Here is a 21,815-nt window from a genome sequence, read left to right on the forward strand (position 1 = left end):
ACAAGAAATACCCAACTTGCCAATTAAAAAGGAGCAAAATTTATCTTAGTTCCCAGTCAAACACTGGGAGACTGGAAATAAGCCAAGTAGGTTGGAACTGCATTCGTTGGGCTGCAAATATTCCTTCTTTCCCGTTTCTTGGTGTGGCTGTCCCTGTCTTAGAGCTGTCTTAGCTCAGGCCATCCCTCACCTCCAGGGGCCCAGGACATCAGGGTTCCATGGCAACAGCATTCCATGGGGACACTCCGAGCCCAGCAGGACTGTCACAGCTCAAAGCCAAGGAAAGGAGAACTCTACAAGGATCTGCTCCGAGTCTCTGGAGGGTCTCTGCACCAGGAAGGGGGTCCAGGTGTTCACATCCACACACACACACGCTGCTGGCCATGGCTGGTGCTCTTGCACAGCTCCAGACAAAGAGCAGGAAACTTCTTCTGATTCCCTCCCCACCCTACTCAGAGGGGAGCAAAGGGTGTGTGTTAAAGAAACACTTCTGAGTAAAGTAATTTATGAAGACAGATTCTTTTGTATTAGAGATCAGTCGAGTGAGTCCAGGGACCAGCTCAGGCACCCCTCCGCTGCCCAGGGGGGTGAAAAACACCCCCCAAAACCCACCAAAGAAACCCTCTCCAGCTTCGAAAGGGGATGTGAAAAACAAGAGGGTGGAGAACACAGTAAATCAAAAAGTGCTTCCAAGAAAAGCAGCAGGATAAGATCATTCCCAGTCTGAGAGCGCTCCCAATCGCCCGGGGAGGCAGCGGCGGCCCCACACCGAGATGGAATTCTGGTCTGCAAACCCCCTGCAAGGGCCTGCAGACAGTTTCCTCCTCCTGCCTTTGTTCTGGGCAGTGTTTAATACAGGAGCCAGTTCCCAGGAGGAGTTCCCATCCCCTCGTTCCTGCAGTATCCCGTTTTCCTTCAGCAGCTTTCAGAAGTAGTCATCCTTCTTGCCACCAGCTCCCTGCATTCCCACACGGTCCCTCCGCTCTTGGACAAGCTCCAGGTCATCGTTGTCATCCACCTCACCTCCATGATCCTCCTGGGGGCACAGGGAACAGCCAGGAAGGAAAAATCAGCAAGGGAGACCCTAAATGACAGCACACCACGCTGCTCCCGAGCACAGCTGTCCCACCAAAGCAGCCCAGCTTTGGAAACCTGGGAAAACAGGGAAGAATCCACCTCTGCCATTGACCTTCAGGTATCACTGGCAGGACACAGAGGTGTTGCCATGATCAGCCAGGGTGTTTTAAGCACATTTAATATCCTGGCAGTACAATGCAACTTTGATGTCTCAGCCTGTTGCCTCTGCTGCATGAGGAGCTGATAGGAGGAGCTGATAGGAGGAGCTGATAAGAGTGGCAGATATCCTCCATCCACCACATTTAAAACTGTGTCACGAACCCCACCCATGATGTGCAGCAGCCAGCACAGCCTCCATGGATGCTTTTAGCTCCAGCCATCCAGTGTAGACACCTACAAGAGGCCTGGATTCACACAGGGGAAGGAGACCTGACACCACCTCTGCTCTGCCCACCCCTTATTTCCCCACTCCCTTCATTCCCAGCGGGCAGCCCAAACCTTTAACTCCTCAGCAATCCCGATGAAACTGCAGAAAAAACCCTCAGGAGCCACTCACAAAGGGCAGGGAGAGAATCAATGAGGCTGGAAGAGGCTTCATTTCTATCTCTGTGAGCCAAAAGGCATCAGGGTGATCCTCTCTAGCCCGTGCTTGAAGAAACACATTGAGCTGGCCTTGCTGCACTGGCAGAGCCTGTGATTCCTCCTGCAATTCCTCCTGTAATTCCTCCCAGTTGCTGCTTGAGAAGTATCCCACAGCTGAGCTGCTGCAGGTGGATGCAGACCGAAAGGAGGACGGGACACAGGGCACAAAGGGTGCTCTGAACACTGGGAAAAGGGAGCAGTGGGCTCCAGGTTTGCTCTGGAGACCTCACTGAGCAGGCAGAGGCAGACCTGGAGTCCCTAAAAGCTGAGTCCTCCCCAGCTTCTGGCTGCCAACACACCCAGGTGACGCCACACCAGAGAGGGAAAGAGGAAGAACCTTGGTGTCGTACAATTTCTTGCTCCTGATCTTCTTGGTAGTCGTCCAATGGGTCTTCCCTGGGCTTGGCAGGTCTGCCAGCATCCTGAAAAACACAGCCAGACACAGTTGAGAGTGCCCCAGCCTGCTCCCATTCCCTGCCAGGGACACAGCTCCCTGGATCAGAGCCCCAGGTCTGGAAGTCTGGGCTGCACTGGGAATCAGGGGGAGCAGAGGGACAATCAGGCAACCCCAACTCCATTTACTTTCTTCACCCAGTCTCTTTTCCCACCTGCTGGCAGCTCCTTCCACTTGGAGAGGGAGGTCTCTCCTGCAGCAGGAGGGCCCTGGGGCTGTTGCCTCAAGCCCCAGGACTCAGGGAAACTTTGAGGGTAGAGCTTTAGTGAGTACAGCACAGCCAGATCTGAAAGCCAGGTATTTATGCCACTAATTCTTTCCACATTTGCACCAATCTCAAGGAGGTGTTGCTCTGCTGGTGCCAGCATCTCTCTTCTATTTGATTTCATTGGCCTGGATTTCTTTTTTTCTTTCTTAATCCCACTATTAATCATGATTTTAGAGCCTGACAGATAAAACACTCCTTTTTTAAACGTTCAGCTGCTTGTCAAAACAAATGAACATTTCCCTGATGCAGAGTCTGGCTTCAGGCAGCAAGAAACACTTTGTTAAATAAATGGATTCCATCTGCAAGGAGGCAAACAAGGAGGCAGAGCTCTCACATGTTGTTGCTGCTGCCAGGAGCCTTGGACAGGGCTGCACTGACCAGCACCGAGCACAGACTCAGATTATTGTCTCTGGTTCTGGTCCCAAGGGCATGAAAAGTCCCAGCCCCTCTCCAGGAGCAGCTGGGAGTGAGCCATGCCCTATTCCACATCTCTCCAGCCATGAAGGTGTTGCAAATGCCAGGAGGGACTTAACAAGCAGAGAGGACGAGGCCAGAGCAAGCTCTGGCACTTGGTTAAAAGATAATTTCCTAAACTCTGGCACCTTGCCTTATTCTGCTCCACTCTACCCCGGAGTTGGAGTTGCACAGCTGATTGTAGTGGTAAGAAACACAAGCAGAATCAAAACAAAGAACCAAAAAGTCCTATGGAATGTAAATTTCAAGCTCCATTACAACCAGTGGAAGAAAAATTAGGTTGGTTTTGATCAACTTGCTAAAGAGCTTTCTCCTGCCTGCCAGTGGGATTATGGATCCATCCAGGAATATGATGTTTTCCTTTCAGTCCTTAAGCTCTCTGCCCACCCACCCACAGCTGGGCATCCCTCCCTGGCCCTGCTGGTTGTCCCAGTCAGTCACCTTTGGTGGCTTCTCCTTGGACTCTTCTTTGATGCTGGGCTCCTTGAACTTCTCAGAGCCTCCCACCTTCTCCTCAAAGTCGGGTCTCTCCAGCTCAGCCTCCTCAAACTCATCCTCACCTTGGTTATTGGGGTCCTGGGCAGGATCTGCAGCATCATCTGGCATCTGGACAAGAAAAGAAATACCTGGCAGGACATTCCCTCAGGAGGCAGAACAATCCCTTCCCCAGTGAGCAGGAGCACCGGCCTGGAGCACTTGGTTGCACCTCACCAAGCCTATTAATGTTTGTTAAAAAAATCCCCAAACCAGTCTTTGTTATCCCTCTGAATCCCTCCAGATCCAAGGAGTTTGGAGTTGCACATGATAGAAACTTCTGGGTCATTATTGATTTATTGGATTCTTATTCCAAGCCAGATGAAACACGGCAGCAGCCTTTTCACAGCCAGGCTGGAGCAGCCTGGGATCGTGGAGAGTGTCCCTGCCATGGCAGGGGGTGGGATGAGGGATTTTTAAGGTCCCTCCCAGAGCACTGAGTGGCTTTATGATGCTGTGGTTACTCACCATGGGCTCCTGGACAACAGCCTCTTTCTGTGAGTGCTCGTTCTCCTCCCTCTCGATCACTCCTGCATCTGCAAGGGACAGAGACAGGGACAGGGACAGTCAGTGGGGTCTCCTTAAAGCCACTGCCACCAGTCTGGTGGTTTATCTCGACCTGCCAATGCTCTGTGAGTGTGTGCAGAGGAATTCAATGCCATGAATGAAACATTTCCATACCCATTTCCAGCTCCTCCTCATCCGCCCTCTCCTTCTCTACCCCCTGCTCTGGCCCTCTCCTCGGGCTGGGGGGCTGGGGGCTGCCCCTCTGCACCTCCTGCCCGGCCTTGGGGGCAAAGTGAAGGTTCTTGGGGTACCCATGGGCTTGTTCCTCGTCCATCTGGGCGTTCACCTTGCTAACGAGGTCCTTCCAGCTGCAACCAAACAGAACCCCCAGCCTCAGTACATGTTCCATAAAACCATTTCATAATGGCAAGCAGAGCAAAAAAATACTCCAACACATGCAGAAGTCTGGCTTAATTTAACTTCTTTTGGTCAAAACTAGCAGGTTGTATTAATTACAGTGATATCTGCTTGGAAAAGAACATTTAATATGGCACAGAGTACGAAATAAGTTCTGCTTTGTAAATACAATTTATGGTAGAACTCCCTTAATATTATTCATATGACAATGACATCCATGTAGCAGTAAACTCCAATTCTGAATAGATTCTTACTCCTGCCTCACACATACCCAAACACACACGTCTAAGGGTTTAAAAACACCGAAACCACAAGTCTCCTTTATTGTCCCGACTTCATGGAAAATGAAGATGCTGCTAAAGTAAAATGAATGCTTCCCAAATAGCTCAATAGCCTTAGTCAGGGACAGCTTCAGAAGCAAAGAAGGGATGACATCCCAGTGGTAGGGACTCAAAAATAAGTGAAGCAAAACCTTTTAACCCCAGTAAGTTACAGCAGTTCCAAGCAGGATGACTGCTTGCTCCAGCCTGTCCTCTACATGAGATTTAAAAACCTATTTAAGACATTTCAGGTTTTAACTGATGGAAAGGACAAATAGCCTGAGCTTCAGCAGCTCTTTAAGCCAGCACACAAACTCTCCAGTGAGGAAAATCCCAATCCAGCCCTCAGCTCAGACTTCCCCATTATAAAACCATTAAAATGCCAGTTGGCCACCAGGAGCTCATCTGGAACCCGCTGGTCAGAGCCTCCCAGGGCAGCAGTTCCTGGCTGTGGGGCCCCTTTGTGCTCTGCTGCAGCCCCGTGTTGCTCTTGGCTCTGGCAGGGTTGGGTTGTGTGCTCCTTATCACAAATCTCAGCCCGTGTAAACAACAGCCTCCAGCTGCTCTGTAACTCCCCGGTGAGAGCTCCAGGAAAAGCAAAGCACACCAGACACCCCGGGGTCCCTGTTCTCCCCGAAATCTCTCGCCAAACAAATCAATGTTTGCATTTTCTGCCTCACACGGTGACAGGAACCTGGCTGGGCTCTGCATGGTGAGGAAAGGCCATTCTGCCATCACAACCCTCACCTTCAGTCACAGCCACGCCCGGCCCTGCCTGCAGCAACCACAACATCCCCGGAGCTGTTCCAGCTGTGTCCCTGCAGATGTGATTTATCCCAGCACTTTGGGGAGGACGTGGCCAGTTAAAGAAATAAGCAAAGCACAGTCTCTGCCCTCGAAAGGGCACAGGTTAAGTGAACAGACAAAAATAGAAGGGAAGAAAGGGCAGGATCAGGCTGAGTCTAGAATGAAATCCAGAAGTTTCCTCTACAGATAAAACAGAAATGAAATCCTGTTTGCTCCAATAAACTGAACAGACACGACCTGCACACACTCAGGGGATAAATAAGTTAAAGGAGTCACTTTTTTCACTATTTTCAGAGTCACTTTTTGGAGTGTGGCCAGACTTTGATTTATTGCAGCCACAGAGAGCCATTTTCTTCCTTTTTCAGAACAGAGCAGTCTCCTGCCAGTGCTGCTGAGACAATAAACAGCTTCCCCTGTGCCTGCACAGCATCCACTGGATCCTGAGCCCTGACCAGACTCCCAGGAATTCCACCAATACCAGTAACACACCAAAAAAAAAGCTGTTCCTCCAACATCTTTCAAACAGACCCACAATAAACACAAGGAGAGAGAGACCTGGGATGTTCCTGTTTGGCACCTTCACCCCGAACGCTGAGACTGGAAGAGTTTTGTGTCACCAACCTTTGCATTTGCACCTGTCTGTTCCCTGCTGAGTGGTGGCTGTCCAGCATAGGAGGTTTTTCTGCTGGAGAAGGCTGTCTTGGGTCGGCCAGGGACAGCCCAGGAGCCTGGCTCTCCTCGTGGCTTCGCACCTGGATGCGCATCACCATCTTCATGTCCTGCAGAGGAGACACAAGGATACACCTGGGCTATCAAATACCCCCCAAATCTGGACACGTTTATGGGCCAGAACATCCTTTATCAAAGAACAAACATTCTGAAATGATCCCAAAGAAATCAACAGTCCTGCCCACCCTGCAGTAGAAGACTCCTCCTTAATACAGCCTAAAAGGAATCATTCAGATCCTACGTGACCTGGGCTTGTCTGGGGTAGGTGAATCTCCAGGAAAAGAGGAACAACAAAACTACCTTAAAACACCCCCACACATTGACATTACTGTAATTAAAGCCCAGCCACACTGCAATTATTGTCTTTTTTTAGAGATTTGCAGTCCATAACTCCCTCTCAACCACCCCAGGAAGGCTGGGAGGGGGGGGCTACCGTGATGATTTACTCTTTGCACACTTCACAGAAGAACCCCTGAGCCTGGCTGTGAAACCACCAACTCCTCAGCGTGTTAAACCTGAGGCCAGCACCACCCACACTCACAGCACCACAAATCCCAGAACTCTGAGCTCTTCACAAGCCAAGACCACACGAAACCAGTGCGGAACCTACTGGGTTCCCGTTGGGCAGGCTGTTCATGGTGCGGGTGAACCTGACCACATGGCCGTCCCCGTGCTGCGCTGGCCAGGCTGGCACGGCCTCTGGCAGCGAGTTGGCATCGTGTGCTGGGGCTGGCTGGGTGAAGGGCACGTGTGGCTGTGGCCTGGGGCCGTCGTGGCTGTGGGATCCCTGCCCCGCCGGCTGCTGAGCGCCGGGCGCCGCGGAGGGCAGCGCGTTCCCGGCGGGACGGTTCTCCTGGCTGGCCTGGAAAGCCTGCAGGGAAGGAAGGAAGGAAGGAAGGACAAGAGTGAATTCTCAGCTGGAGGGAGCTGGGATGGTTATTTTAAAGCCCCAGGAGCCCTGCAGAATGCTGCTCCCTGGGTTTTCCTGGGAATACCACACCTTCTGCCTCCCTGGCTGCAGCTGGCTGCTGGCTGGCACCAGGGGCTGCTGCCCCTTCCCACCTCCTCCTCCTCCTCCTCCTCCTCCTCCTCCTCCTCCTCCTCTCAAGCCTGGCATCTTCTGGAGAGCTTCCTTGAGCTGCCTGAACTCTTCCATCTGGGCCTGAAGGGGGGAGAAGGACACGGAGAAACCTCACACAGGGTTAAACATCTCCCTGCTGGCAAGAGCCACTCTTTGGCAGAGGTACATTCTAAAGAAAATCTGTATTTTATACATATGAAAGGTTGGAGAAAATCCACGACCATTAAAGACAAACCCAGATTTCCCTCCAGATTTCATGGATATTCTGCATTTCCCCTTTGTGAAGTGCTGAGCTGTTGCACTGATCCTTTTCCTGATGCTGTTCAGTGCAGGAGCCATGGATTAACTCCTGCCTTGGCACACGGATTGTATCCTGGCACTCCTGGCCTCCCTCTCCTCCTGTACCTCCAGGTCACCTCATTTCCTTCCAGTGGAGGCATTTCCCCCTGGATGTGCTCATCCCAGCAGGGCTGACAATAATTGGCATAATCCTTCCTGACAATCCAATTTACTTTGCAAGACAAAGGAAAATCGATTCTCCTGGACTGGGTAAGCAAATGCAACCCTCCTCTCTCTCCTGCAGCTTCTTTCATTCATCCCCAACCCTGAAAAGCAGGGCTTGAAAAAGCCAAAAGCCACTCAGGAAAACCTCCTCATTTCCACCCTGGTTATTTATAGGAAATTGAGGGGGGAGACCTTTTCATGTGCTGGAAATGGACCAAATTAGGGACTTGGCAGAGTGGGAAAACTTCCAAGCAGCAAGCAAAGTTTAGCAGGAAATTAATTCCTGAGCAGGCTCTGTTGATTTCAGTTCTTCCCTCTGAAATATGACCTTAAAATTAACATTAAAATCCAAATAAACACCAACAAAACCCCTCAGCAAAGCAAACATAAAAGGAACAAGGAAAAGGCAGCCAAGAAGAGTTCCTGGGATATGAACTCATTGGAAACTTCCAGTCAGGACAAACCAGATGGAGGCAAAACTTGTACCCATCAATCCACCATCACTTGGAAGTATTTGGGATGTGGGGAGGCATTCCAGGGCTGGGAATTCAGGGACTTTGGGCAGCAAACTTGTATTTTCAGCTGCTGGGACAGATTCCAGACTGGAGAATTTTACAGAGTGGATCTACACTCCCAACACCTCCCAGCACTGTTTCAGGCAACTCACCACCCTGGAATACAGCTGGTGGCAGGATTTACTGTTTAGAGAATATTGGAATGCAGAGCCCAGGTGGTTACCTGGGCATTGAGGAGCTGGGAGTGAACCTCCTGGTGGGCCTTCCTGAGGAGCTTGCTCTCTTCTCTGAGTTTAAACACCGTGTCTGCAGGAGGAGAAGAAGAAATTTCCTTAAAAGAGGGATTTTTTCAAGTGTAGCATCTCCCTTTCTCACCACAAATTCCTCTTCACCTCACAGATCCCTCCAAGCCCAGCAATTACAAACCTGCTCATCATTCCTTCCAGCACTCCCAGGAATTCCTTCTCTCCAGACTCTTTCCTAACTCCTGCTCTCAGCTCAGGCTCTCACTCTGTTTGCCACAGAAGTCAGATAATTTGGGTTTTTACTCCACTTCCCCCTTGCAGATGAAGAGAAGGGGGAGCAGGGAGTCACTGCCCCTTCCTGGAGGAACTGGAAGCTTAAGGAAGAACCCCAAGAGGGATGTGCCAGCTCTGCTGAGCCCACAGATTCCCTCCTGCTGCACAGAGAAGCTGCCTCTTGATGGTACCAACCAAAAAAAAAACCCCATGACCCACTTGGAGAAAATAATCATGGGACAGTTCTGTCCTCAGGCATGTTTATTCCTGGGCTTTTAAGGAACAGTTGTGCCTTGCAGCCTCCAGGTTGGGCTTTTTCAAGCTCTTTGCACACTCCTGAGTGCTTCAGCTCCAGGGCACGCGATGTGCCGGGGTTTGGATGTCACCGTGTACCCTCGGATGGAAAGGAAAGGCTGTGTCCCAAAATGCCAGCCTTATTTTGGATCCTGGATCTCTCAGAACATCCCCAGAGCAGGATGAACTGGGTTTCTCTGCACTATGGGCTGGGATGGGAATTTTTCCATGACTGCAATAGGATGAATTGCACACAAGGCTCAAAATTACAGATATTTCTGATTACAGGGGGTTTCTTTTCTTTATATTCAGCCCTGAGAGAACACATTTCACCTCTGAGGTTGGGTGCTGTGCTCTTGCCTTGCAGTGAAGGTTGACATCAGACTGAGAATGGAGCTCTCAGTGAGAGACAATCTAGCAAAAACCCCTCCATCCCACTCTAACAATGTGCATTTCAGGAAGAGAGACAATCAAATATTTAGGTTTCACTTACTTGTCCTCAATTTCCCCCCTTCCAACCCAAAAGCTCATCAGATATTACACTGGGCTTTGCTGAGCAGAGGAAAAAACCCAAACACACAGGAGCAGATTTTGATGTTCCAGACCTCATCAAGTAGGAACAGATGCAAACCTTAAAAGCCCCACGATGTAATTAAACAGCAGAATAAATAAAAACCACTGTTTGGGAATTAAAGGGATCAGCATTGCCTACAACACCTGCACTATTAAATTGCATTTTACAGACCTACACCATTAATTACAAAAAGTGTGTTTCATTTTGCTCCCAAGCTCCAATGCCAGAATTTGCAGGATTTGTTCCTGCACCACCACCTGAGGCAGGACAATGCTCCAGCTGAGGCCAAGACACTGCACATTGTCCCACAAAATTGTTCCTGGGGGTGTTTTTGGGGGCCTGCAGAGGAATCTCTGCCCTCTCTTGATCCCAGTCCTTCCCCTGCCTGGTGTTTTCTCAGTTTTTATCACCCTCACCCTGCAGGTTGGTGACCTCGCTGTCCTTCTCCTGCTGCAGCTGGGCAAATTTCTGGCTGTGGGTCTCCAGGCTCTTGCGGTGTTCCAGTTTCAGGCTGTTGTGCTGCAGCTGCAGGTCCAGCAGCTGCTTCTTGACATCATCGTGCTGGTTCTGGGGAGGAGAAGAAGGCACAGAGTCAGAACAAGAGGAGTGATTTAGCTATTGCCAAGTGTGTGTTTAATGAGTTGCTTGAGGGGGCAGCCAGAAATCCCAGGTACAATCAAACACTCTCTGTGCTCGGTGGTCCAGGGGAAGATGTGAAATGCCAACTAAATTCCACTTTGGGAAGAGGTTTTGGGGGTCTCCTTGGAGGCAGAATTGGTGACAAGTCCCTTTCTGGGACAGAGTCAGGAGCTGCACCTGCTCCTCCCTGCAGGAATCCATCGCAGTGCAGGCCTTGACATCTGCTGGTATCAAACCACATCCCTGTGGAACACAAATCCAAGGGCTTTCCCAGAGATCCCAGACATCTGAAGGACATTCCCTGCTCCTTGCCATGGAGCACCAGCACACAGCAGGATGGGAATTGTCACCTTTGAACAGGGACAGGGTCTAATTCCCGTGACCCTCCTCAGGGGTTGGACACACACCTGGACACCCAGCGGTTTTCCCTCTGCTTGCTTTGCTTCCCAACAGCCTGGAAGTTCTCCCAGCCACTCCTCAGAGCTGCTACAACAGGAGGGGAGAGCTTGTGCAGGGATCCTCTGGCAGAACCCAGGGAGAGCCCACGTTCCCCACAGCACCCCAGGGCTCGCAGGCATCCGGTTCCAGGGTAACGAGACTCTCACAAGTCCATGGACAATTCCAAGCAGGCCAAGGATTCACCAGATAAAAGTGGGCTGGAAAGCTGCTCTCTTCTCCCCTCCCCTCTTGCAGAGCCCCGGAACAAACCACACAGAAACATCCTTTTGCTGGGACCCGCTGAACCAGAAATCACCTCCTTTTTTTTTGTTACCATGGTAACCCAGAGATTTCCTTCCACATCCAGTTTGTCAACACCAATTATGTATGCAGATTGACTGGCTCTCAGGTGAACCCTGGCCCTGCCACACAATCCCTCCTCAGGACTCAGGCAGCCATTTCAATCAGGCTTCCGGGGAGGTAAAAAAAATACAAATCTTGTTTTAAAAACCCCAAACCTCTAAATGCTATCGATGCTCGCGTTTATCTCCAGGAAAACAAAGTGTCTGTGGCCCAGGCATCCCCCCTGAAGCAATTATCCTCCACTTAAAGAGATGTAGCTGTGCTCCAAAAATACAGGCAGTGCAGAGGAAAAGATGGAGGGGTCCCAGAGGCAGAACAAAGAAGAGAGACAAGGATGTCAGGTTAATCAGATCACAAGATCCAGAGGCAAAATAAAGAGAACTGGAGACTCCTGCTTTGGCTTTCAAAGGTACTTAGAGCTCTCATCAGAGCCCCTAGCAGAAAGCACTGCAGAGGAACCCCTTCCCTAAAATCATTTTGATACCAAACACATTGGAAGCCACAGCATTAGCAAGGAAGATTGATTTAAACAAGAAACTCTTGTGAAATTCAAGGGATTTTAAGTCCTCATCAGCTCAGGCCAATTAATTTCTAAGCCACATTCTGCCTGCAAGGTGATGTGCATAATTAGTGTCCCCAGATTGCTCCCAGGCAGGAAGAAGGGGGGAAATATTCGTCCTCTGACAGCAGCAGGAGGCTGGGGAAGGAGAGAAGTGGGGAGCATCCCCACTCCCAGCTGCTTTCTGAGGCTGTCTGGGACCAGGGTGTGCAAACTCCAGGAGGAATCCAAAGGTGCTGCTGCAGGAGCTGCAGGCAGGAGGTCTGGAACACCCCACGTGGGATTGCTTTTCAGAGAATTCAATTATCTGCGAGCCTGACTGAGTCAGTCCCACCAAGGCCAGGTATCCTGAGGAACCCAGGAATCTCCCATGTCCACCTGAGTGAGAATATTCCCTTCCCCAGCTCACAGTTCTGCTGTTTTACTCAGTCAAGCAGCAGCTGCAGGACACAGCCCATGGATGTTGTGTAAATGATGTTTAGTGCAGCTGGGGTGAGGGATGAGATGCTGTCCTGGCATTTCTGGGTCCCTCACAATGCAAAACAGGGAAATCATATCATTCCCAAGGCAGCTCATGTCCCAAAAATCAGGAGATCTTGCACTCAGCTGGAAGGATTCAGAGCAGCAACTTCTCTTATCATTAAACAGCAGAGAGTGCCCAGGATGTTTCAAATCTCTCTCCCCAAGGGAGAAATGATCAGGTGAAAAAGGCAATAACAGCACCTCAAACCCAGCTATTTCTGCCCTGATTTAACTTTGTGGACAGCAACTGGACAAAGTACACTCAATAAGCTGGATGTTTAACCCACAAGCAGAGGAAGGCCACACCTCATTTTTCATGCTCCAGCAGCTTCAGGAAGTCCATGTCAGAATTCCTTTGCCTGCTGCAGGGAATGCCAGGATGCCTCCTGCAGTGATGGCAGCAAAGCATTTTCATCTCCACTCATGAGGAAGAAAGGACTTGGAGGAGAAAGCCCGGCCCCAGCAGGAACCCAGACACAGGCAACAACTCCAGCTGCTATTTTTGGGCAAAGTCAAGCCCCTCACCCCTCTGTGCCAGCTCCAGATGTGGATCAGCCGCCGAGGGAGGACTCCAGCACAGAGCAGGGTGGCAGCAGTGGCCAGGAACACCACAGCCAGATGTGCTGGTGTGGCTTCATGGAACCCTTTGGTCACATTTGGGACCTCCAGCTCACTTGCTTCTGTTCAGCATGACGTGTCCCATTTCCTAGGTGATGACATTCCTGGCAGCAATCTTCCTCCTGAGCAAGCCAGCTCCACTGGGAAGCATTTTTGCCTGGGCCCCAGTGCCAGAAGTGTTACCCACAGCCTCATAACGAGCAGAAACTGGGCTAAAAACTGCTTTTTCAGCTTGATTGGGGGGGAGGGTTTGAAATCTCCCACAGTCCCAAGGGCTGGTTTTGTCTTTCAGCAGCTGTAAATGTAGTTTTAAAAAATAGATGGTTGGGGTTTTTTTTCTTTTTCCCACCCCTTCAATAAAAGGAAGCAAGAGAAAGGGAGCCAGGACAAAAAAGCTCTGAGTGTCCCCTTGAGAGAAGCAAAGCAGAGCATTCTGCTCAGCCTGCAGTTGCTATGAAGAGGAATGTTGCTATTGCAGAGCGTTCCCAGAATCCACAGAGCTGGAGAATACCCAAGAGACAGAACTGTACTTCCCTTTTCCCCCAAGTTTGAATCCAAAAGCCAGGCAGCAGCTGGAGGTCCAGCTCAGCTCAGGAAATCCAGCCCAGAGGTGCTCAGGGCTGCTGGAACCCAGCCCTCTTTCTCCATCCCCGAGTTAAATTAGCATTTCACTGCCAAGGCTCGGACTAAAAACGTTTAAAAAACCACCCCAGCAGCCTCCAGTTGCGTTGTTCCAACAAAAGCAAAATTGAACATCAAGATATGCTTCAGGTAGAGCACGTGATAAGCTATAAAATGGTATAAAACTCTATAAAATTCTATAAAATGCTACAAAATTCTATCAAACGCTATGAAACGCTATAAGCTGCCCTGCTCTGAGCCTTTTCCACGGGCTGGAATATTTTGTACGAGCCCAAAGGGCAAGTTCCAATGAATAAACCCATTTTCACACCGAGAGACCCAGAGAAAACAGCAAAACCCCGTGTGATAAAAGTGCACAAAGGCTCCCATTGACACGAGGTGTAGGTGAAAGCTGTAACCTGAGACAGAACAAACAGGGAACTGCCCTGGACCTGAGCAGTCAGGAAGGAATGTGGATCAACAGGGACCTCGTCCCTCAGTGCAGGAATCCCTCAGTCCTTCCTGGGATTCTCCATCCCTTAAAACACAGCAGACAGACCTCCCTTACCTTCAGGATCTTGTGCTGGGAACTGAGGGCCCCATATCTGTTCATGGAGTCTTGCTGGGGAGAAAAAGATCCAAACAGTGGCATTAGAGTCCAGAAAAATCCACAGCAGGGAGAAAAACCACGCAGAACCTGCCCAAATCCCTGCTGGCCCTTCACACCCATGGGCAGGGCCTGGGACAAGCCCACCATGAGGACGAGCAGAGCTTGCAAGGCTGGAAAAGAACCTTTTTGAAGAACCTTTTCGAAGAACCTTTTCAAAGAACCTTTTCAAAGAACCTTTTTAAAGAACCTTTTCAAAGAACCTTTCCAAAGAACCTTCTCAAAGAACCTTTTCAAAGAACCTTTTCAAAGAACCTTTTCAAAGAGCCTTCCCAAAGAACTTTTTCCAAGCAACCTATCAAGCAGCTCATTGACTGCATGTTTAATTCACATTTAGAGTGGGTTTCCCCAGCCTTCAGCCCCTTATCCAGGCCAGGCCTGGTGCTGAAGGAGCTTTGCACAGTAAATCCCCTTCCCTGAAGGCTGAGCTCTCCTGGCAGCAGCTGAGGGGGAGGCAGAGAAAGCAGCAGAGCTCAGGCTGTCGCCCACACACAGAAATTGCACCGTTTCCACAAAAAAATAGATCACTAGGCAATGGAGTGAGCCTCGGGCAAACTCTGTAACCAGGCACAGCAGCCAAACTGAGCTCAGCTGGCACAAAGCAGCAGAGGAGAGGGATTCACCCCTCCAGAGGGGTCTGCACCAGCCCAACAGCTCAGCTCATGCCCCACTAAGTGTCACCTCCTTCCTCTGTGTCCCCGTTCTTCACCCCAGCACCATCATCCCCTCACAGAGGGTGTGCATCACCCAAAGGCTTTGTCCCCAGGGCAGCAGTGGCACCTGAGAGGGGACAGCCCCAGTACAGGCAGGTTCACAAACATCTGCTGGGATCTGGGTTTGGGCACTTCAGAGCAAAGTGAAGCAGCACCATGAAGAGCAAATGAAGCACCATGGGACTGCCACTACAGTCCCCAATTCAATGTGATAAATACCCCATAAATCCTCACTACAGTCTGAAATATCCCCAGCAAAAAAGCCCAGATTGCAAAGGACTTGCCCACCATTCAAAAATTCAGGTATTTTTCTGTCACAGGCTGACGTTCACTCCCAGAGGAGTGGGCTAAAAGTGATTCCCCTTCTCCAGCATCTCATCCCCAGATGCTCTGGTAAAAGGAATAAACCCAGCCTGATAACTTGAGTGAATGTGACAGACTGTATCCCAGGGATGCATTTCTTCCCAGCCCTCACTGAAGAGTCCTTTTCCCTGCTGAGTGGGAAGTCCACAGGCTGGTGAAAATCATCTGACAATCCCTGGAGACAGAAAACAATGGATATGCTTTCCCCAGCACCCCCATGGCCTTTCTTGCCCTTGTTCCCCTTGGTGAGCCTTGCACTCAGCCTCCCCAGGCCTCTTCTGTCCCATGGAGCAGCAGTTCCCCTGCCACACCAGGAGCTGGGAATCGTCTCCTCGGCTGTCACACGTGGGAGAACAGGCAGAACAGCTCCAGCCCTTTCCCTGAGATGGAGTAAATCCTCACACACTCCTTGAGCAGAGGAGTCAGCCAAAGTTCAGCCTGTATCATGCACACACGGAGCCTTCCCTGCCTTCCAGTGGCCTCACGACCCTGGTGGCACCAGAAAAAAATATTTCCCATTGTTCCACAGACACCCTGGGATAAGCCACACCTACCTTCTCCTTGTTGAGAGCTTCCTGAGCTTCTAACTTGTACACTAAAAAATCTAGAAATGGGAGAAAAGGAGACGATTTAATGAGCTGGAATTTCACAAGGATCTGGTTTGTATTTTGGAGGGGAGGGGGAAGGAAGAAGGAACTCAGCCCCTTGCTGAGCAAAAGGCTGCAAGTCAATAAGCTGGAATGCAGATGCTGCTGGGAGATCATTCCATGCCCTTGGGAAGGTGGGAGTATTTTCCATGAGAGCTGTCCACCCAAATGTCCTTCCTTTCCCATTCCACAGGCGAGTGCATTGGTGATTTCCTACTTGAGCACACAAACAGCTGCAGCTTGATGTCAAGGAAGCTGAAAAACTTTTTGGGGTGCTCTGAAACAAGAGATGACCCTGGAAAAGGGGAACCAAAGCTGTGAGACCCAAACTCATGTGCTGATCTCATCTCTGCCACCTCCTTAAAACAGGAAGGTCCCACGACAAGGTAACGTGTATTAGGGTGCTCCATTTCCTCACCAAATTAATTAAAGAGGCAGCACAGAAATGCAGCTTCTGCCTCAGCCAGGCAGCCACAGAGCTGCAGCCAAACCTGGATGCTGGATCCAGCACCCAGAAGCACAGAGCATGCCCGAGTGAGGAGCAGGGGTGTTACCCCACACACCACTGTTAAAGATAAAACCCAAGTTCTTAAGTTGCCAACAACAATCCGGTGCAGAGGGGCCTGACACCCAAGCACAGCACTCTGCTGAAAGGCACATGAGTTCATCTGTTGGCTTTCTGCTTCCTGCTGTGTTTCATGGTCTTAAAATCCCCTGCATGTTTGTTTCTCCTTCCGTGCACCAGCTCTGAAGGGCCTGACAGTCTGCATTGTCCACCGTGGAGGGCAGTGATGCTGATAGCACCGAGCACTCGTAGAGCTCAGCATCTTCAGCTCACTTCTGGGAGAAAGCTGACATCTTTCCGAGGAAAAAGCACAGACCAGTGCCAGGTTTAGTCAGCACTTGAAACACCACGACAGGGGGAGTGTTACTCACAGATTGGCCTGAGGACAAGTGTAGGAGTGGAGAGAACAGAGCCCACCTGCCAGCACCCTCTGCCCATGGGCACTGGACACGCCACTTCCACTTCACTGTTCCCAAATTCCACTGAGTGACAGCCACACTGAGGCAGGAGGGGCTTTGGGGACAGCTGGGGGTTTGCCTGGCCACTGCTGTGCCACCCATGCCAGGGACTCACCTTCCTTTGTCTTCTTGTGCTCGCCTCGCTCCTTCTGCAGGGACCGCTCCAGCCGGGACCTGTGCTCGTACACCACTGTGGAAGCAGTGAGAGGCAGAGCATGACAAAAACCTCAAATTTCTCCCCACAGATTTTTTTTAGCACATATTTATTCTCCTGCCTGGAGCAGGGAGAGAACGTTTAGGCTGCAGACCATGGGTGTTCCCGATAAAACACACCAGTCTCACCCACAAATTGTGAGTATTTGCACTCAGGTTTGCTTTGGAGCCCAAGCTGTGATGCCCAGGAGATGTTTTAGTGGTCAGTGGCTAAACTGGGTTTCTGTGGGCCAAGTCCCTGCCAGACTCAAGCAGCCAGAATCCCCTGTTCTGTAAAGGCATCAGCACCATGCAGGAGAGATGTTTTCCCCCTTCTACAACCCAGCCATTGAGACTAGCCCTCAGTGCAGAAGAGAGATTTTTTTTTCCCCTTCCACAACCCAGCCCACTGAGAAAAACTGAACCAAGCAGCCCATTACACACAAAACAGCTCGAGAACAAAGAGGGCTGAGCAGCCACCCGACAAATGGAAGTGTCAGAGGAGCCTCCTGATGGATGGTGGCTTGAATCCGCTCCGATGTGTGAGTGCCACCACGCTCAGCTCCAACAGGCTCCTCATCCCTCAGATGGGCCAGGATGGCACTGGGCAGCACTCAGAGGGAGAGGTGATGAAAGAAACCTTCCAGAGCCCAGATCCCAGCAGAGCCAAGACCTTTGGGGGCAAATCATGCTGTAACACACGGTGTCCAGGAAAATGAACCGAGTGGGGAGATGTCTGCGTGCATGAAACCAGTGCTGATCCATTCCCTGCTGAAATCTTGAAGGAGCCCATGCTCTCACTCCAAGTGGGACTGTGGAGCCTGCCAGCCCCACTCAGGTCATGCTGGAGCAGCAAATTCCTCTGTCTCTTCTGACCTCCCTCAAGGGGCAGGAAGGGCAGTGCCACGGCTGAGCCAGGCTATCTCCTTCCTTATCTTTGTTAACATCCCAGTGATGAAGATGCTTCCCCTGGGCTGGGCCACTCCACTCGGACTTTGATATTGTCCAAAGCATTCCAGCAGTGGCTCCAACCTGGAAGGATATCTCTGCAGCTGTCCAAGTGTCTCCTCCATGACAGCTTTATTTTTAGGAACACTTTTCCCAGCAGACTGCTCAGATGTCACCCTGAGGGCTTCCCCAGCTGAGCACGCCGTGGGTCGTGTGTGCTTCTCCACTCCGTGCTAGAAAGCCTTGTCCAAAGGAATTGTCAGCTTGAGAACATCAGCCACTTCCCAGAGGATTTGGGAGCCCTGGGCACTCACTTTCCGACCTTCTCACATCTGACTTTCTTGCAGTCTTATCTAGCAGAGCTCCTGAGGGCAAGGCTTTGATGTGATGGGAGCTTCCCACCACCAATGGGAAGCATCTGTAGCAATGGGCTGTGCTAACACCCACAGCCACAGATCCTGACGAGGCCATCCCGGAGCAGGGGAGGCTTCAGGGACAGCTCCGGATCACTGGCTGTTCATTCAGGATTTTACAACACAAAATCTGGCTCTCCCTGACCCTGTTTTTAAAAGTCAGATAAACTGAAGCAACCTCTAATGACTTGAAAAGAAAGTTTTAATCTCTCCTGCCATTCCTGCAGGTCCCCAGAGCCCAGAGCAAGTGGGTTCAGCTTTACACAGAGCAGGGAGTCAGCACTGCACACAGCAGCGTCTCAACTCTTTGGGGTGTCCAGGGCCAAGAGTGGGACTTTGATGATCCAGTGGGTCCCTTCCAGCTCAGGATAATCCAAATTCTCTGACTCTATCCTCACCTCTGTGGTGAGACACAGCAACAACTCATCCGACCAAACTGGCACCGCACAGTTCGGAGGCCAGGGAGCCAGGAAGTCTTTAACAATTTGCTTTTACAAGAGAGAATGGAGGGTGGTCAGTGTCTAAATCCGGGCTGGAATCCAGCCAGGACTCGGCTCTAAAGCACCGTCACCTGCTGCCAAAGGAGCTGCCAAAACAATGAAATCCCCTGCTGAAAAGGCAGGACCAGGTGCAGAAGAAGACACAGGAATTAAAGTCATGCAACAAGTGCAAGGACAGAGCCCAGAGCCCCAGGTTTGTCCCCAGAGCCCTGCAGGGAGCAGACACAGCACCAGAGCCACGGCCCCGTGTGCCAGACACCTCTGTACTGCGAGAGTCCCATGAGCATCGCTCCCATCCGCCACTTGCCAGGTTTCTCCCGGCAGCCAAACCCAAAAAGAAGCCTTGCCTTTGTTAAAATTGTTGGACAAGTGAGTGTCTTCTCAAAATAAAGAAGGGTAGCCATAGCAACAACTGTATTTAGGATTGGGAGGACTGACGGGGGTTAGAAACCCCAGCAACAGGCTGCAGCTCTGCCATTGACACATATTTGGGTGGAAAAAACATGAGCTTGGCTCAGTTGTTGGCCTGTTGTTCCCAAAACTGGGGTTCTCTGAGGCTACCACTGTCATTCTCTGGAGAAGCAGCCCCTCTCTCCAAGAGGAGCAGAGATGCTGACACAAAAGAGAGGAAAGTGGGTTAACTTCTGCCCTGCCGGTCTCTGCACATCCCAAACTCGGGATGCAGGTGGAAATTGAGCTGGGACTGAGCTGCAGCTGTTTGATTGCCTCGTGGAGTGAGGAAAGATGGAACCAAACCATAAGATAATAGCGCTGAACACACTTTAGATCAATCCCCAAGGCTGACCGGGTTTTGTTTCGTGGGGTGGAACACACAGCCAGCCCCCCGCACTCTGCCGACAGGAACACACAGCCCCGGGCACCAGCAGCCCCGGTGGGATGCTCCATTTGCATCACAGCACTGCACGCAGAACCACCGGGAGAGGATTTAACCCTAAAAGGCATAAACGTTGAGTCACAGAATGCCCCAGCAATACAGGCTGTAGGATGTATCCACGGAGGTCACGACAGATCCCCCGTGTTTGATTTTAGCCGGGGAAGAGCTCCCATATAAACACTGTGATCTAAATTGACTCTTTGGTGGGGGGGGGGGTGGGGGGGGAAAGGGTGAAATTAATCTCTTGACCTTGAGTAGAACAATATTTTGACCACATGGATTTGGGCACTCCAGAGGCAGCCCGTCCTCCAGCATTACACACCCGAGTGCTGGCTACCCCGAGGGGATTCCCACCAAACCTCTCCACGGGGAGCTCAGCAAATCCCTCCGGAGGCTCCAAATCCTGTGACAGCTGCTGGAAACGTCGCCTTGGCAGACACAGTAAGGCTGGAATGATAGGCTAGACAAAGGAGATAAGAGTTCAGCGGTGGAGTAACCGCGTGTCCTCAGCCTTCCCTGCCGACATCTCCCCGTGGGCTAAAATCCCATTTTCCCACAGTGAGGCATTTATGTAAGGAGGACAAACGAGGGGAGAAAGGGGGAGGAGGAATCCACACGCTGTGTTTGCCTTCCGGTCTCCGGCAGCTCCTGCCAGAGGAGCCAAGTGCTGGTCAGCGGGATCAGAAAAGCCAATTCTTTCTCCTCCTCCTCCTCCCCTCTTCTTAGGGAGCTAAAAATCTGCAGCATCCATCAGCCCCAAAAATGCTGGCAAGACTTTTCTAGCCCCGGATCAACCTCTTGAGAACGAGGTGGGTTTATCGCCTTGCAAAGGCAACGGGCAGCAGACTGTGACAACAAACTTTAGTGGAAGATCCCTTCCCTCCCTGCTCACTTCCACACGGGGCAGAGAGCGGAGCCGCATCTCAGAGCCTGCCCGAGCAGCCCCTGCGTTTCTCCTGCTTCACATTTAGCGTGACGGGGGTTTAGATTTGCAGCCAAAGGCAGAAGAAATGGAATAGACGTGACGCAGCTGAGCTCGCCGATCCAACACGCTCCGATCCCCCTTTGCTGCGACTCAAGGCTGTTCTAATTCCAGACAGCCAAAGGCGGGGGGGGAGGGAGGGAGAAGGAAACAGGCGCAGCATCTTTAAAGGCGCGAAGAGCCTTTAAAGTCCCCAGGGCACCCTGCGTGTGGCTGGGCAGCAAAGCCAGCGGCAGGTAACGCTGCGAGGGAGAGAAGTTGGGGCAGGATGTGCACACACACACACACACCCGGAGACACATGCAGAGCGGGTCACTCACCTTGGAGCTGGGCTGACAGCGCTTCCTGCTGCTGTTTGTATTTCTGCGCCAGCGCTTCGGCGTTCCGCACCTTCTGCTGCAAGTGGTTGTAGAGGAAAACTCCGGAGCCCAGGCACGCTACGGTGAGCAGGCAGAAGCCGGTCTGCAGCAGCCCCTTCTGCCTCCTCGAGCACATCCCGGTGCCCATGGCGGGGCCGGAGCGCGGTGATGCGGCGCTGCCTCGCCGGCGCTGCTAAAGCATCTGATTATTTTCGCCCAACAGCTCCTTTCCTCCGCAAACTCGCGGATCCCTCCGGAAGATGCGGTCGCAGGCTCGCCTTCGCTCCCTGCCAGCGCTCGGAGCGGCGGGAGAGGTTTCTGCCGGGCTCTATTCCTCGCTGTCCATCGGGACGCGGCGCAGCCCCGGGCCGGTGTCCGAGCGGAGCCGCCGCATCCTCCGGCGGCCGGGGGGGCTGCGGGGCGAGGGCAGCCGGCGGAGGGCACCGAGCAGGAGCAGCAGGAGGAGGAGGAAAACTTTTGCTTCCCATGTGCTGCGGCGGAGGGGGGGGGGGGGGGCGGGAAGGGGGTACCGCCGCCTTTGGCTCTTCCCACCTCCCCCGCTGGAGCAGCGACCGGAAAAAATAACCCGGCGAGAAGAGGAGAAGCCCTCGGGCCCCCTCCCCGCGGCTTCCCCCGCC

General features: G+C 51.7%; 1 protein-coding gene across 1 annotated transcript; it reads right to left on the reverse strand.

Moving 5' to 3' along the window:
- Positions 1-724: 724 nt before the first annotated feature.
- LOC309581244 (uncharacterized protein) lies at positions 725-21,333 on the reverse strand. The gene is made up of 14 exons (XM_082295732.1): positions 21,139-21,333; positions 17,004-17,078; positions 15,773-15,822; positions 14,044-14,097; positions 10,132-10,282; positions 8,553-8,635; positions 7,230-7,391; positions 6,840-7,100; positions 6,122-6,279; positions 4,131-4,324; positions 3,918-3,985; positions 3,357-3,521; positions 2,070-2,141; positions 725-1,036 (listed from the first exon to the last, which is right to left on the reverse strand). The coding sequence occupies exons 1-14, from the start codon at positions 21,323-21,325 to the stop codon at positions 926-928; spliced, it is 1,791 nt and encodes a 596-aa protein (XP_082151858.1). The 5' UTR covers positions 21,326-21,333; the 3' UTR covers positions 725-925.
- Between the last annotated feature and the right edge of the window lie 482 nt (positions 21,334-21,815).

The sequence above is a fragment of the Coloeus monedula genome (assembly GCF_965178545.1).
Source record: "Coloeus monedula genome assembly, chromosome: 22".
Classification (NCBI taxonomy): Eukaryota; Metazoa; Chordata; class Aves; order Passeriformes; family Corvidae; genus Coloeus; species Coloeus monedula.

What these genes read in the sequence shown, in the direction of transcription:
- LOC309581244 (XM_082295732.1), bottom strand. Translation starts at nt 21,325, where the DNA reads ATGGGCACCGGGATGTGCTCGAGGAGGCAGAAGGGGCTGCTGCAGACC. An exon ending in CGAGGTCACCAACCTGCAGG is followed by an intron (nt 8,636 to 10,131) that starts GTGAGGGTGATA and finishes CTCCTCCTGCAG; the next exon opens with ACACGGTGTTTAAACTCAGA. An exon ending in CCCAGCTCCTCAATGCCCAG is followed by an intron (nt 7,392 to 8,552) that starts GTAACCACCTGG and finishes TCCCCCCTTCAG; the next exon opens with GCCCAGATGGAAGAGTTCAG.